Source organism: Pygoscelis adeliae, unplaced genomic scaffold (assembly GCF_000699105.1).
Source record: "Pygoscelis adeliae isolate BGI_AS28 unplaced genomic scaffold, ASM69910v1 Scaffold108, whole genome shotgun sequence".
NCBI classification, from domain to species: Eukaryota; Metazoa; Chordata; class Aves; order Sphenisciformes; family Spheniscidae; genus Pygoscelis; species Pygoscelis adeliae.
Window position 1 is genome coordinate 3,771,703 of NW_008825498.1, and position 12,611 is coordinate 3,784,313.

General features: G+C 42.6%; 1 protein-coding gene across 4 annotated transcripts in view; it reads left to right on the forward strand.

Moving 5' to 3' along the window:
- The window catches only part of NOL4 (nucleolar protein 4), a 202,172-nt gene that overhangs the window by 109,156 nt on the left and 80,405 nt on the right, over window positions 1-12,611 (forward strand). For all 4 annotated transcript variants that reach the window (XM_009331424.1, XM_009331425.1, XM_009331426.1 and 1 more), the window contains exon 6: window positions 10,439-10,722. In XM_009331424.1, coding sequence (XP_009329699.1) covers window positions 10,439-10,722 — 284 coding nt within the window. The remainder of the gene's footprint in view (window positions 1-10,438; window positions 10,723-12,611) is intronic.

Sequence of the window (12,611 nt, forward strand, 5' to 3'; positions counted from 1 at the left end):
GCTGATGATGAAGGGTCTAATGAGTCTGAACTATTTGTAGAAATACTGTTACTGAGAGTTACGCTGTCAACTCAGTTAAACTATTTTCATTAGTATAGAGGTACCCAATATAGAGGCATTTTTAACTTAGAGTTACTCTTTGTTTTATGCACCTAAATAGCTACTTTATAGCCACTGAGACTGTGTATGCATTACAAATATAAAGCAGAGAGTGTTTGCAAGTCTTCTTCAGAATGGTTCTAAAATAAAACTTAAAATATAATAACAGCATCTGTTGAACTTCAGCAGAACTCTTGGTTTTCCTACATTTGGGCATGTATAGATATATTTTCCCAATTGTCTTCTTTTTTTTGTTGGGTATGTAAGATTTTTTCTTATTTCTACTTCATTGTAGTCTTCTAGTGATAGGCAAAATATTAACAGATATATGATTTTTTCATATTTCAAGAGGAAACTTCTGCTCAGTTTTCTGCTAGGAATATAGCAGATAGGCAAATCCAGCAATTTGTGCTGGGGGGGCCCAAGTAGGAGTTTGGGGGCCCCAACAGGAGTTTGGGTTAAATGTTGCTAAGGATATATGAAGCTCAAAGCAGCCATTTCTGTTTGCTCTTAAGGCTTCTCCCCTCTTTCTCTCCCAGTTTTACAGATGGAGGGGGTATAATGAGCCTGAGGTCGTCCTCCTCTATAGCCTTGTTGCCTTTATAGAAGAGCAGGCAGCAGTTTGCTGAGGGGGTGCAGAGCTGTTAAGCGATCATTTGTCTTGGTTGCGCTCAGGGCTTCACCCTTCCAGAAGGAAGTACAGACTGAAATCACTGTGTGAACCCACTCGACACACCAAAGCTGGTAGGCTAAATTTTAGACTTCAAAGGGCTTTATTAAAAATGCCAGTACTTGGGGCGTCCAGTCTGCAGCGAATTTCCTCTGCTGACTCCAACTTGATCTTTCCTCTTTGCTTTTATCTTCTGGCAGATCCTGATGAGGTAAAATATGACATCACACACATGCAGTAAGTCCGAGTGGCAGATAAGTTTAACATAATTCCTTTCAGCCCCATTTGGGTTGATGTTTAGGCACCAAACATGAACCTCGTGTTACTCTCGTCTGTTGCTGGCACAGCACCAGATTCTTTTTGCTGCCAGGAATGGCAGCAGCTGCTGCTGCCTTTAGCTAGAGCAGCATGAGCCTCTTCCAGGCTGGGCAAGAAAGAGGAGCGGGTAAGATCTCTTAGGTTACCTCTTTTTACTTTAAGGGAAAGGCTTCACATTTCTCCTTTTCTTAACATGTTGCCATCTCACACGTCTTTGTTGCTGATGTGTTCTGTACGTGGTTGGAATTTCACTGATTCTCAAAGTCAGAGTTAGTCTGTCCTGAGCCCTGCTTGCCTGCCTGTCTCCCAGCCTTCCTTAGTTCCTAGCGTCATATCGGTAAACTGCTCTGAAGTCTGGAGTCCTGTTTGGGATGAGTGTAAGGCAATACCTCTGGCATCACTCATATGTTATCGGGCTGAGAACTTGTTCCTGCAACGCTTGTCCAGAGATGGAGCTCTGAGCCAGAACTCTCAATGCCAGATGACGTTGAGACATGCAAATATGATCCCATACGCAGCATAAAAACTTTTAGAAGAAAGGTTTTCTGTATTAAGAACTGCTTGATAGAGCCTTTGCCACAAAAAATGCCCTAGAGGTTTCTCCAGAGTAAAGAGAAAACCAGAGATTTTTCTCCCCAGAGGCAGTGAGGGCTACATCTTTTGAAGTGGAAATGCCAAAGCAGAAGTACAAGCTAGATGCATAGTGATAATAGGACTACTGTGCACGCAGTGAGCTATTCAACTGGTCTTTTACATGTGCGGTACCCTCCTAATAGCCATTCTGCTTCATCTCCTTGTTGTATATATGCAGGGACAGTAGCTCTGCAGGCAAAGTAAGCATGCAATCACTCCTGAAGCCTTCTAAACGAGCCCTTCTATAACACTGGGACTGGCAGGGCAGTATTATTTTTCTGATAGTTGCTGATGTCATGGAGTGGCAGTTGTTCACTGTTCTGTTATTTAATGTTATAATTGAATAAAATATCTGCCTGTTTTGTGCCTCCAACAAGAAGAGACATTTATCCATGGAAAAATTGTGAATTACTGGGGGGGTTGTTTAATAATGAAATAAGATTTACGGTCTGGCTAACGGTGATTCCACTGTGCATGTGCATGTGTATATCAAACCTATAAAATTTACTGTACTGGTGTTGACAATGCTAAGGATTAGTTTTGTAGTTTGTTCAGTTCCTTTTTCTTTTCATAAACACATGCAGTGAGTGATCATATGAAATAGCTCCTGACCTATTCCTCCACCGCTGAAAACAAGAGTGAAGGATTCGTTGATTGACATCACACTGAAACTGATGGGCATTCCAGGTTCAAATTTCAATGCAGTGAGTTCCATAGCTGAATTTACAGAAGCCAACCACATCAGGAAAGCTACATGTATCAAAAGGAGAAGAAAAATTGTTAACGTCAGTGAGGTTAGCTGAAGAGGACAATTAATACGTATTCTTGTAATGGAGCAAATGCAGTCTCACTCAGAATGAAGGGACTGAGCTCTTGTGCACATTGCCCCGCTCCTGTCCTCTAGAAAGGCTCTTGCCCACCTCTTAATCCCTGTTGCTTGTTTCCTTGACACAGTACTGACATTTTAATGGAAACAGAAGTAGTGGCAGTAACTTTTTGGAGGAGCAGAGAAGGGTGCTTGAAGTTTACACAGGTTCAAAGAGAGACTGGATATTTGCATGGAAGAGAAATCTATTGAGCATCAGTATGTTGCTAGAAACCACATCCAGCTCAGAAAGACCTTGAGTTGAAAATTATTAAAGGCTCAGCAAGCCACAGGAGGAAGAATTCTATACGCTTGCCTTATTCTCCTCTGTAAACATCTCCTAATAGCCACTGCTGGAGATAGGATATTGGACTAAATGGATTTTTGATCTGACCAACTATGGCCATTCTTATGCTTTATGAAATGGGGAGTAATAGAGGGTCTGAAATCACCTTTGTATCTCCATTAATTTAACCACTGTTCTTTATCATAATATGAAAGGGAACGGAGAAGATGAATAGATATAGTTGATTTGGACTGGCTTTTAAGTTATGTATTGAACTTGTGCTTGAAACATGACTTGTGATGTAAATGAAGCATAACTGAATACATAACTGTGACAAATTGGTATTAAACGGTCATTGTGAAAAGTGGTGGGAGTGAAATGTGACCTCGCCTTTTTATCAGTTCTTTTAGAAAAGTGTCTATAATTATTTCATACTACAGAAGTTTATGTGAGTAGCACTTTACACCACCTTCTGTCTGATTCATGGTGTTCCTTTCCCAAAACTGCCTGCTGCCAGTTGCTACCAGTAGAGCATTTTTTTCAATAGCTCCTGTTAGGAAGGTTTGCTAGCCTGCCTTGGGTTTGTGGAATTACAGAAGGAATGTAACTAATTTAGTTTTAAATGTTTGCTTATGTAGCATATTATTTTCATTAAAGTTGTATTTTAACAGAGGAAAAATAAAGCACGTGCAATATTGAAGCCAAAGGTTGAAGAGAACAGCCTAGTAACTCAAAACTGGTATGGAGTCTGTCACTCTTTGGTCTGCAATACTGTCTCTTGCAAGTGATCCTGTTCAAATGAATCAGATCACTAAGGGTGTAAGGTGGTGCTGAGCAAGACCTGGGCTGGTGGTATCCGGCCCAAAGAGATTAAAGCAACCGTCATCAAACAGGACTTTGGTAGACAATCTTTAAGAGTGGGCTTCATGACAGCCTGCACTTGTACAGGCAGCAGCTTCAGTCTCACTCATCCCACTCAACTCATTCACGTCCAACCTCCTCCTTTTAGAAAGAACAGTTACCCATCTTACAGTAACTGCGGCTCTCAGAGATGCTCTGTCGACAGGCAGCCCACTCAAAGTGTTCGTTTAACTTGTGTGCATGCTACATTGGAGTCTGCAGGCATCAATGACTGCAGACTGAGCCCAATGTTTGGGCTGCATATTTGCCCCTCTCCCATCTCAACTTCTTAGAGCAGGATGAACAAAGTGGCCCCAACAATTGCCTTGTTCATGTGGTGTGATTAATTGGACTCATTATCACCAGGAATGGTTTTGGCTTGTGGGACGCCCTTATGTAGTCAGAATGTCTCAAAAGAGCCAAAGGTGCTGTAAGGTTAATTGCCTTTCCCTTGCTTTTTGTCTGCTTCCGAAGTAGGCTATCTGCCTTGCTTCATGGCAAAAAAGGGAGCTGTGTTAGAGCTGCTTTGGTATCATGGGGCTCTTGCTTCATTCTTAGTGTTAATGAGAGGGTTCCTTAGCTCCCTGACCCATCACCACGTCTGTCCTTTCAGCAGATCTGAGCTTCCATGCAGCTCTATGGTTGTAGGACTGTGCCACACTACTGCTGTTAGAGCTGAAGGCCAACACTATGGATTACTGACAAGTAAAATATGCAGTAAGTTTCAGGTAGCTGAAATCTCAGCTGTATAAACTATTTAAGCATACTCTAAATATTAATTGAATTCTAGCCTGAGAATTAATTTGAGAGAGGGAGAGGATTTATTCAAAGATCTGTCTTTATGTAGAATGGCTTGTTGACTCCTTCCCTACTTACCTGCAAGGAATATGAAAAGTCTGGGTGATTTATAGTATGAAATTGATTGCTAAGAGTAATGCAAGAGATCCTTTAAAACATCTGGAGATTTTTCTCTCAAGGAGACAAGTGAGAGTTGTATATATGTACCTTGGTTTGAGATTCACAGTACTTCAACAACACTTATATGAGAGTTCAGATCTTAAATTTGTGCTCTCAGAAAGCTGGTGTTTGACAGACTTGTTATTCCAGCCAGATTTGGTGCACACTTCAACTTGCTTTCCTTTAAGAAAGCACTCCTACTGAGAACAGTGTTGAGCATTTGACATATCTCGTCTGAAGACAGTTCTCTCTGGGTGGAAGAACTGTATTTTAACCTGTAACAGAATCTCTAATTCTAGCAATGTATGTTGTTTGCCCATTCATAAATCTAGAAATTGTTTGGTAGAAAACATAATCCTATAAATTAAGACCTGGTTTCCTGCTCTAAATCAGAGTGCCCTAAACTATCAGCTGCCATGGAAATCACCTTGCAGAATCCAAGGTGTTAAATACAGAGAAGCTGGGTCTTGGCAGAAGTTTAGGCCATGATAATGCAAATGTCTGTGGCAGATAATTGAAGTGAAGGATGCAATAGTTCTGAGAATCAAAACTCATATTCAGAGCATCTGTTTGCTTTGGCTTTCTTTGGCATTGTCTTTTCTTCCACCATTTCCAAGTTTCCTTCAAAAGCAGGGGGAGAAGGTAACACAGTGGTGACTGCAATGAGCCTGGAAAGTTCTCAGGCAGGAGCCTGGACTTCTCAAGTGTGCAAAAACAAAGCTGGTGTCACTTTGTGTCTAGTTGGCTTCAAGCTGATCTAGAAGGGTGAGGTGGAAGCTCTAATGCAATGTAATGAATAATAAGAAACTAACTTGAAGTAGGAAAATTACTGCAGTTCTTGTTTTGAGAATTACCCCTAACACGGAGGATACTTGGACTGAAGGTGCCCAAAGGGTGTTGGTCAGAGCAGAGGATCAGCGTGGAGCTCTGTGCAAGGTGGGAGAAGGAGGTCTTGGCATCAGGAGGTTTAAGAAATATCGGTCCATGAGTGAGAAGTCCATGCCTAAGCCTGGACAGTGCTCCTTGCTTCAGCAAGAAGGCAGCTGCTGCCCAATCCAAAGGTACCTTCCCTCTGCTCTTAGAGACTTTCTCTGAGGGGTGATGCTCTTTAATCCCTGGAGGAGGACCTCTGCATAGGTGAGGCACCAGCTGGCTGTTTTTGAGAAGTGAAACGCATACATGTTTTGCAGTCAGACTCTCCCTTTTCAGGCTTAAGTAACAAAAACAGTTGTAGATGTGCTTCCAGTCTTCCAGCGTGCTGGGGTAAGGGTTTGGAAACTCCACAGTTCCTGTGCATGTGGCCTGCCCTGAGCAAGCAGCAGCGTTTGATGAGGCCATCATTTACTGTCATGGCTGATGCCTGTGGATAGCAGCGGCCCTGGGAGGTGATGAAGATGTGAGCTCATCCCACAGCCTCTTTCATGACTGCCACGACACCCAGCGCGGGGCAGGGAAGCCCTCTGCTCCATCCCCTCTCAGCTCCCAGCACCTGTGGCATGCTTCCCTGGAGGTCTTCCCATAAAACCCACCCTGCGGCGGCGGTTCAGACCAAGAGGCATGTTTTGAAAACAGGCTGTCCTTGCGTCAGTGGTGCGATTGGTACCAAGTACCCAGATGTACGCTGATCACAGTGGAGTTTTATTTTCCTCCTCATCAGCCAGCCGTGGGAAGGGAGCCTGGAGTGACTGCTAGCTGGCAGTAGTGCTGGAGTGAACCCAGGGAGGGCTGCTGCGGTTTGCTCAGCCTCCTGCAGGAGGGCAGCCCTGCAGCGGGTTAATGGCTGCTGCTGCCCCATGTGTGCCGGGCCAGGGTGGGCCTGGCCTGCGCAGGGTCCCCGGCAAGGGGCAGGGGCAGGGGCCGGGCCAGGCCCAGGCAGCCCCCAGCTGCCACCACGATGTCAATGGGTCCCAGGGGTGCCACCATGTTCCCCAGCTGTGCTCCCGCAGCCTTCTCCACTGCCCCAGGGGTGGGCCCCTGGCCTCTCCCCCTTGGTGCCTGCCATTAGTGGTGCCCTTGTCCTGAAAGAGGAGCTGTTGGCAAGCTGCCCTGGAGAAACACTCGCCGGCGGCCATAGCTTGGCAAAGCCTCGGCTCCCCTGGGCCTGCGCTCAGCTCTCCGCAAGCTGCCACGCCTCTGCCTCTGTGGGATGGAGGAAAAAAAATTCGGTAAGAGAACAGGCTTTCAGCATTAGCGGTTTGTTGTTGCTGAGGTGTTGTGATAAATAAAGGTGAGAAAGCTGTGCAAGCAAACTGCCAGTCCCTACCCAGGCCCCGGCTTAGGTGCAGCCCCCACTCACCAGCCATGCCGGGCGTAGTGAGGAGGTGAGATCTCACCTCCTGCCCCCTGGAGAGGCAGTCGCCGCTGGAGAGGGTGGTCCGAGGGACAGGTCTCCATGAAACCAGCCTTGCCCCTTGGCAGCTGTGCAGCGGCCGTGCGTGCTTGCAGTCCCTGAGGGCCCAGGAGCAGGACGGCTCGGCCCAGTGCCAGCGAGTGGGGCTGGCAGGTGTTGGGGCCGTGGCTGCCCATATCTGAGGGTGAACGTGCCTTTCCTCTCCTGGGCCAGACCCTCCTGCCTTTTTCCCCAAAACCAGGTATTCCTGATGTGGTCTGTGTTTCTGATACCTCAGAAACTCTTGCTTTACAGTAGCCTTATTCTTGGCAAAAATAGACCAGCTGCCCAGGGATGAGAAATGTACTAAACCTTGTAATTTAGTTACCTTGGTAACATCTGTAAGGAACTACCAGCACAAAACCACTATTTTTTCCTTGATCTCTTTTATGGCAATACATATTTATGTTTACTTGGCAAAAGTGTGATTTATAGCCATTGTAGCCATTCTCCTGAACATTATCCTGGGAGACAATAGTTCCCGTTTCTAACAAGCAAGGTTAAATGACTGTAAAAGCAGGTTTTTGACTTTATAGTACAAACTGAGATTTACCATCAAGTAACTAAGCATTTGCTAAGGAAAGCCAAAATCGTGTAAATACTGTATTATTATTTCAAAGTATTATAATGCTTGATCACATTTACTCCACATAGGATTTTTTTCAATGGTTGTGTTTTAGAGCAAGTATAAAAGATATATTTTTTTTCCTTTTGCATTGTAACATTCTCACACACGTGTAAATTTTAGTTGTCAACGATTCATTGTACAGGGAAAAAAAAAAGAAATAAAAGCATCATTGCTTATGACTACAAGCCAAAACTAACAGCCTTGCTTTGGACTTGGTTGTTCCTGGATCTGGCTCTAGGCACAGCTCTCTTCCTACTCCATCATTCCCATTTAGCCATCTAAGTCCTGGCAGTGGCTCCTCTGCACTGCGCAACCTGGGACACTTGGGTGCCGGCACACAGAAGTTTACTAGGGATCAGACTTGTGTGCTGCAGGGTAGGCAGTGCCCCCAGCTTTTAGGTGGCTCTTTGCATCCTCTGGCGACTCACTTGTTTCTCTCTTTGCTCCCAACAGCAGGGAATTTTCTGAGCCCTTCAAAGGGAGGCACATCCCTCACCCGGTGACCGATTCAGTAATTGATTTAATCAATTTGAAACTAACTGTCACTTGTTAAACTGATAATCAAGAAGCCTATTCTCTGTTAACAGTCCTAAATATGAATCAGTGGTAACCAGTGTTTCTCTCTTAAATAAAGAAATCTGGATTTCTTTTTTTTTTTTTTTTTCATTTCAGAGCTTTTAAAATGAGTTGTAAATATGGCTGTTTTCTTTAAAAAGTTAAAGACTCCATATTAGAATGCCATTTTCTAGTTCAGAATAATAAAATCGCATATTTATTTCTGAAACTGCATGTAGAATTTTAACCTTTTTAATGTGTTATGCCCTGTAAGACGTAAGTCTCGGGGCATGATAGAAAGTTTATTAAGGACAAATCCTGCTCACCTTATTAATTTATGTAGCTGAAATCCTCAAGTAGCCCCAGGTTTTTAAATCAGAACATTTCCATTGCTCTGTTGCAAGTTGGGTTGGTGCACACATTTAAAAGTCTTATTCTAGGATTGTTATGTCTTTTATTGTATATACATTTGTATTTGTAAGAGGTAATGTAAAAGCGGTACATACCAAAACATAGCTTTATTTTTTATTGCATCCATTAATTATAAAGCATTTTGTAAACCAAAAAAATGTTCCTTAAATAAAAGCATTTAAATTATGATTTTTATTATGCATTTTCATGAAACTGGATTTTTTTTTACAGGTTTACAAAACAAGGCAATTAAATATGTTCAGAATGTGTGCTCAGTCCTGTATACTTTATGACATAAAAGTGTTGGATGAGTACAGCAAGCAAGCCACTGATGTGTGATGGCTTGTCTGTGGCTCTCTAAGTACTTAATTGAAGTAGATCATTACCCATTTATACAGTATTTTCTTCACGTTTTAAATTCTTATCTGAGGGTGGTGAATAGTTGTTTTTTACTGTATTAATGATGGAGAGTCAACAATTTGATTAATCATGTAGTTTCAAGCATGAGTATTTCTGAGCACATCCTTCAAAGAATGTGTCCTGTTGTTTTTTTAAACTCCACGTCTATCTAAATGTGTTTGTTTCTTTTCCATGGGAGTTGTTTAGAAGGGCCTGAAAGCAAATGGTTATATTAAGGTCCATCTCATCCCATATCTCCAGTTCCAATCTGTACACATTTCTGGCTGCTAACCCCCCAGTTTTGTTTCCAGCTTCACTGTCTGCGAAAAGCATGGGCTTGTAGAGCTCTGGGCAGGTGTTTGTACCATTAGCAAAACCATGTAAGTCACCAAAAAAGAGGTGCTTTAAAGAACAAGAAGTAAGCAAATTGAGGGCCAAATTCTGCTGCCATTTAATCCATTGAAGGATGAATTGTTTTACTAGATAGCCTCTTGGCCAAAAGATTGTTTAGAAGTAAAGAAGGGCTGAGTAGTAGCATAGGTGGCAAATTCCAGTGCTGACAAACACAGGATGCACAAACCCATAAGCATGTGAAGACACATGTTAATCATACATTTCAGCTGTAAAATCTTAGGGGTAGCAACAACACATCCAGAGTTTTCAGATGTAACTTTCAGGTTGATAATTTAATCCTTTATTGAGCAGTATTTTAAAATATATTATGACACACAATGAGTGAGCACCTTAACAAAATGAAGAGAGGATCTTTGTTTCTGGAGTCAACTTTTCCAGTATAATCTCTACTGCCAGCAGTGAATACATCAGATGTATTTACATCTTATCTGTGCAAGAGGATGTTTATGGATATGACATATGCTGCTTTGCACCCTTAAAACCTGAGAACTAGATTCTCTCTCAGTGCCATGTGCATCTCTGTTGATTTCAGAAATATGCAATACTGCAATAATGAGCATGGTATAAGAATCTAAATAGATTCATAGACATATGGACAGACAGATGGATTAAGGCAGACTTTGTCACTTTGTCCCTAGAAATCCTTTGTGATACTTATCTTTTGTGTACACAGTGACACTAAGGTGTCAGCCCAGATCATTTCCCTTAACTTGGTAATATTTTATGGATTTACATAAAGTTGTTACTTGAAAACATGGAGCTCTGTGTGTGTACATTTTGCAGAAATGTACTGGTGCTAGTAATATAAACCATTTTAATTCTATTTTGAAAAACATTGTGAAGGTATAAATTATGTTTGAACTGGACAGAGATGATGATGTGGCATGTGACTGAAAATATATATTTTTTAATAGATGATTCAGCCGCAGAGAGTTTTAATGGCAATGAGACCGTGGGACACAGTTCCAATGCTTCAGGGGGAACACACTGCAGGGAGATGGCAGAAACCAACAGTAATGGCAAAACAAATCTGGAGCAGGATGAGCAGCCTCTGAACCTGAGTGACAGTCCCCTCTCTGCTCAGCTGACTTCAGAATACAGACTAGATGATCACAGCAGTAATGGAAAGAACAAATACAAGACTCTCCTAATTTCTGATCTCAAGATGGAACGGGAGGCAAGAGAAAATGGAAGCAAGGTAAGATGCTTCCACATGCTCCAGATATGAAGTGTGTAGCTTAGAAAAGGAAAAGATTTGTGAGGCCAAACCGAAGGTTATTCCCAGCTAAGCGCTTAATGCAATGTGTCTAATGTTTGTCACATCATTACTCAAATGCTATACATAGATTTGTATGCTCTGTTACACATATATGATGCATATGTACATTAAATGTATGTGGATGTACATGGGTGAATGCATATATATAGGCATATATATTGTGCTGACACACCGACAAAGACCAGTGCAGTTCTCCATCTGGCATGAATTTTATCAGTCCATTTATTGAGAACTGTCTACATTACCCATTTGAAATATATATATAATGTATATAATGTAATACATATATATATGTATATATACTGGGATACATATATCTATGTATATTTATAGATGACCATCTCATTACATGTATTATGTATCTGTAGAATGAATCCGTATGAATGTTAAGTGTGTATGCCCAAGCAAATTACTACATGTGAATTATCATCATCTGAAAGGAACTGATTTGGTTCCTTCCTGATTGTTTGTGTTATGCAGGCACCTAACCTGAATTAAAACTGACAAGTTTGCTTTAAGAAGCTGTAGTCCCCTGAGGGCTTTTCTCTGTAGTTTCCATTATGTGAGTAAGGAGAAGCGACGGTGGTTATATTGTAGATAAAGACAGATCCTACGGATTAGATTGCTAGCTTTCTAGGAAGGTGTTTGTCAAGAGGGCATACTGTAGGGAGGGTGAAGAAATGGCCTGTATCGTAGAATTTATCCATTGATCTTATTGGTGACAAGTCCCTGTTTTTTGTCTGATAACTCCCAACTGGATTACCACTTTTACAGCAGCAATAATCGGATGTTAGTACTGGATCCGAATACTATTAATGCTAGTCACTCGCTTTCAGTAGCTCACTACAAAATAACCTGACAGCATACTTTGAATGGCCACATTTTTTGCAGGGCTTTGAAATGGGAGTGATACGGAAAATCACTTTTTCTAGGTATATCCAGAAAGGGATTGTACATGACTGATGTCTAGAGAACAACTTTTATTTATGGTAAAGTTTTAAATCCTGTCTTCATTGCCTGTGGAGTAAAAAATAAAAACTTGAAAAGTTTTTTTAAGTCAAGTGTCTGGTTTTGATGGGTAGAATAAAGGGAGACCAAATGGGAGATTGTTAGTCTTTCTCTTTCTTGGCCATTCCAGTTTAGCAAATCATTTATCAGCAGTCCTGGCTAACCGGGGAGGTCCCAGTTGACTGGAAGTTAGCAAATGTGACGCCCATCTACAAGAAGGGCTGGAAGGAGGGTCTGCGGAACTAGAGCACTGTCAGTCTGACCTCGGTGCTAGGGAAGGTTATGGAGCAGATCAGCTTGAGTGCCATCACGTGGCATGTATAGGACAACCAGGTGATCAGGCCCAGTCAGCATAGATATATGAAGGGCAGGTCCTGCTTGACTAACCTGATCTCCTTCTATGACAAGGTGACCGGCTTAGTGGATGAGGGAAAGGCTGTGGATGTTGTCTACCTAGGCTTTAGTAAAGCCTTTGACACCATTTCCAGCAGCATTCTCCTGGAGAAACTGGCTGTTCCTGCCTTGGATGGGTGTACTCTTCGCTGGCTAAAAAACTGGCTGGACGGCCGGGCCCAAAGAGTTGTGGTGAATGGAGTTCAATCCAGTTAGCGGCCGGTCAGAAGTGGTGTTCTCCAGGGCTCAGTACTGGGGCCGGTTCTGTTTTAGTATCTTTATGAATGATCTGGATGAGGGGATCGAGTGCACCCTCAGTAAGTTTGCAGATGACACCAAGTTGGGCGGCAGTGTTGATCTGCTCGAGGGTAGGAAGGCTCTGCAGAGGGACCTGGACAGGCTGGATC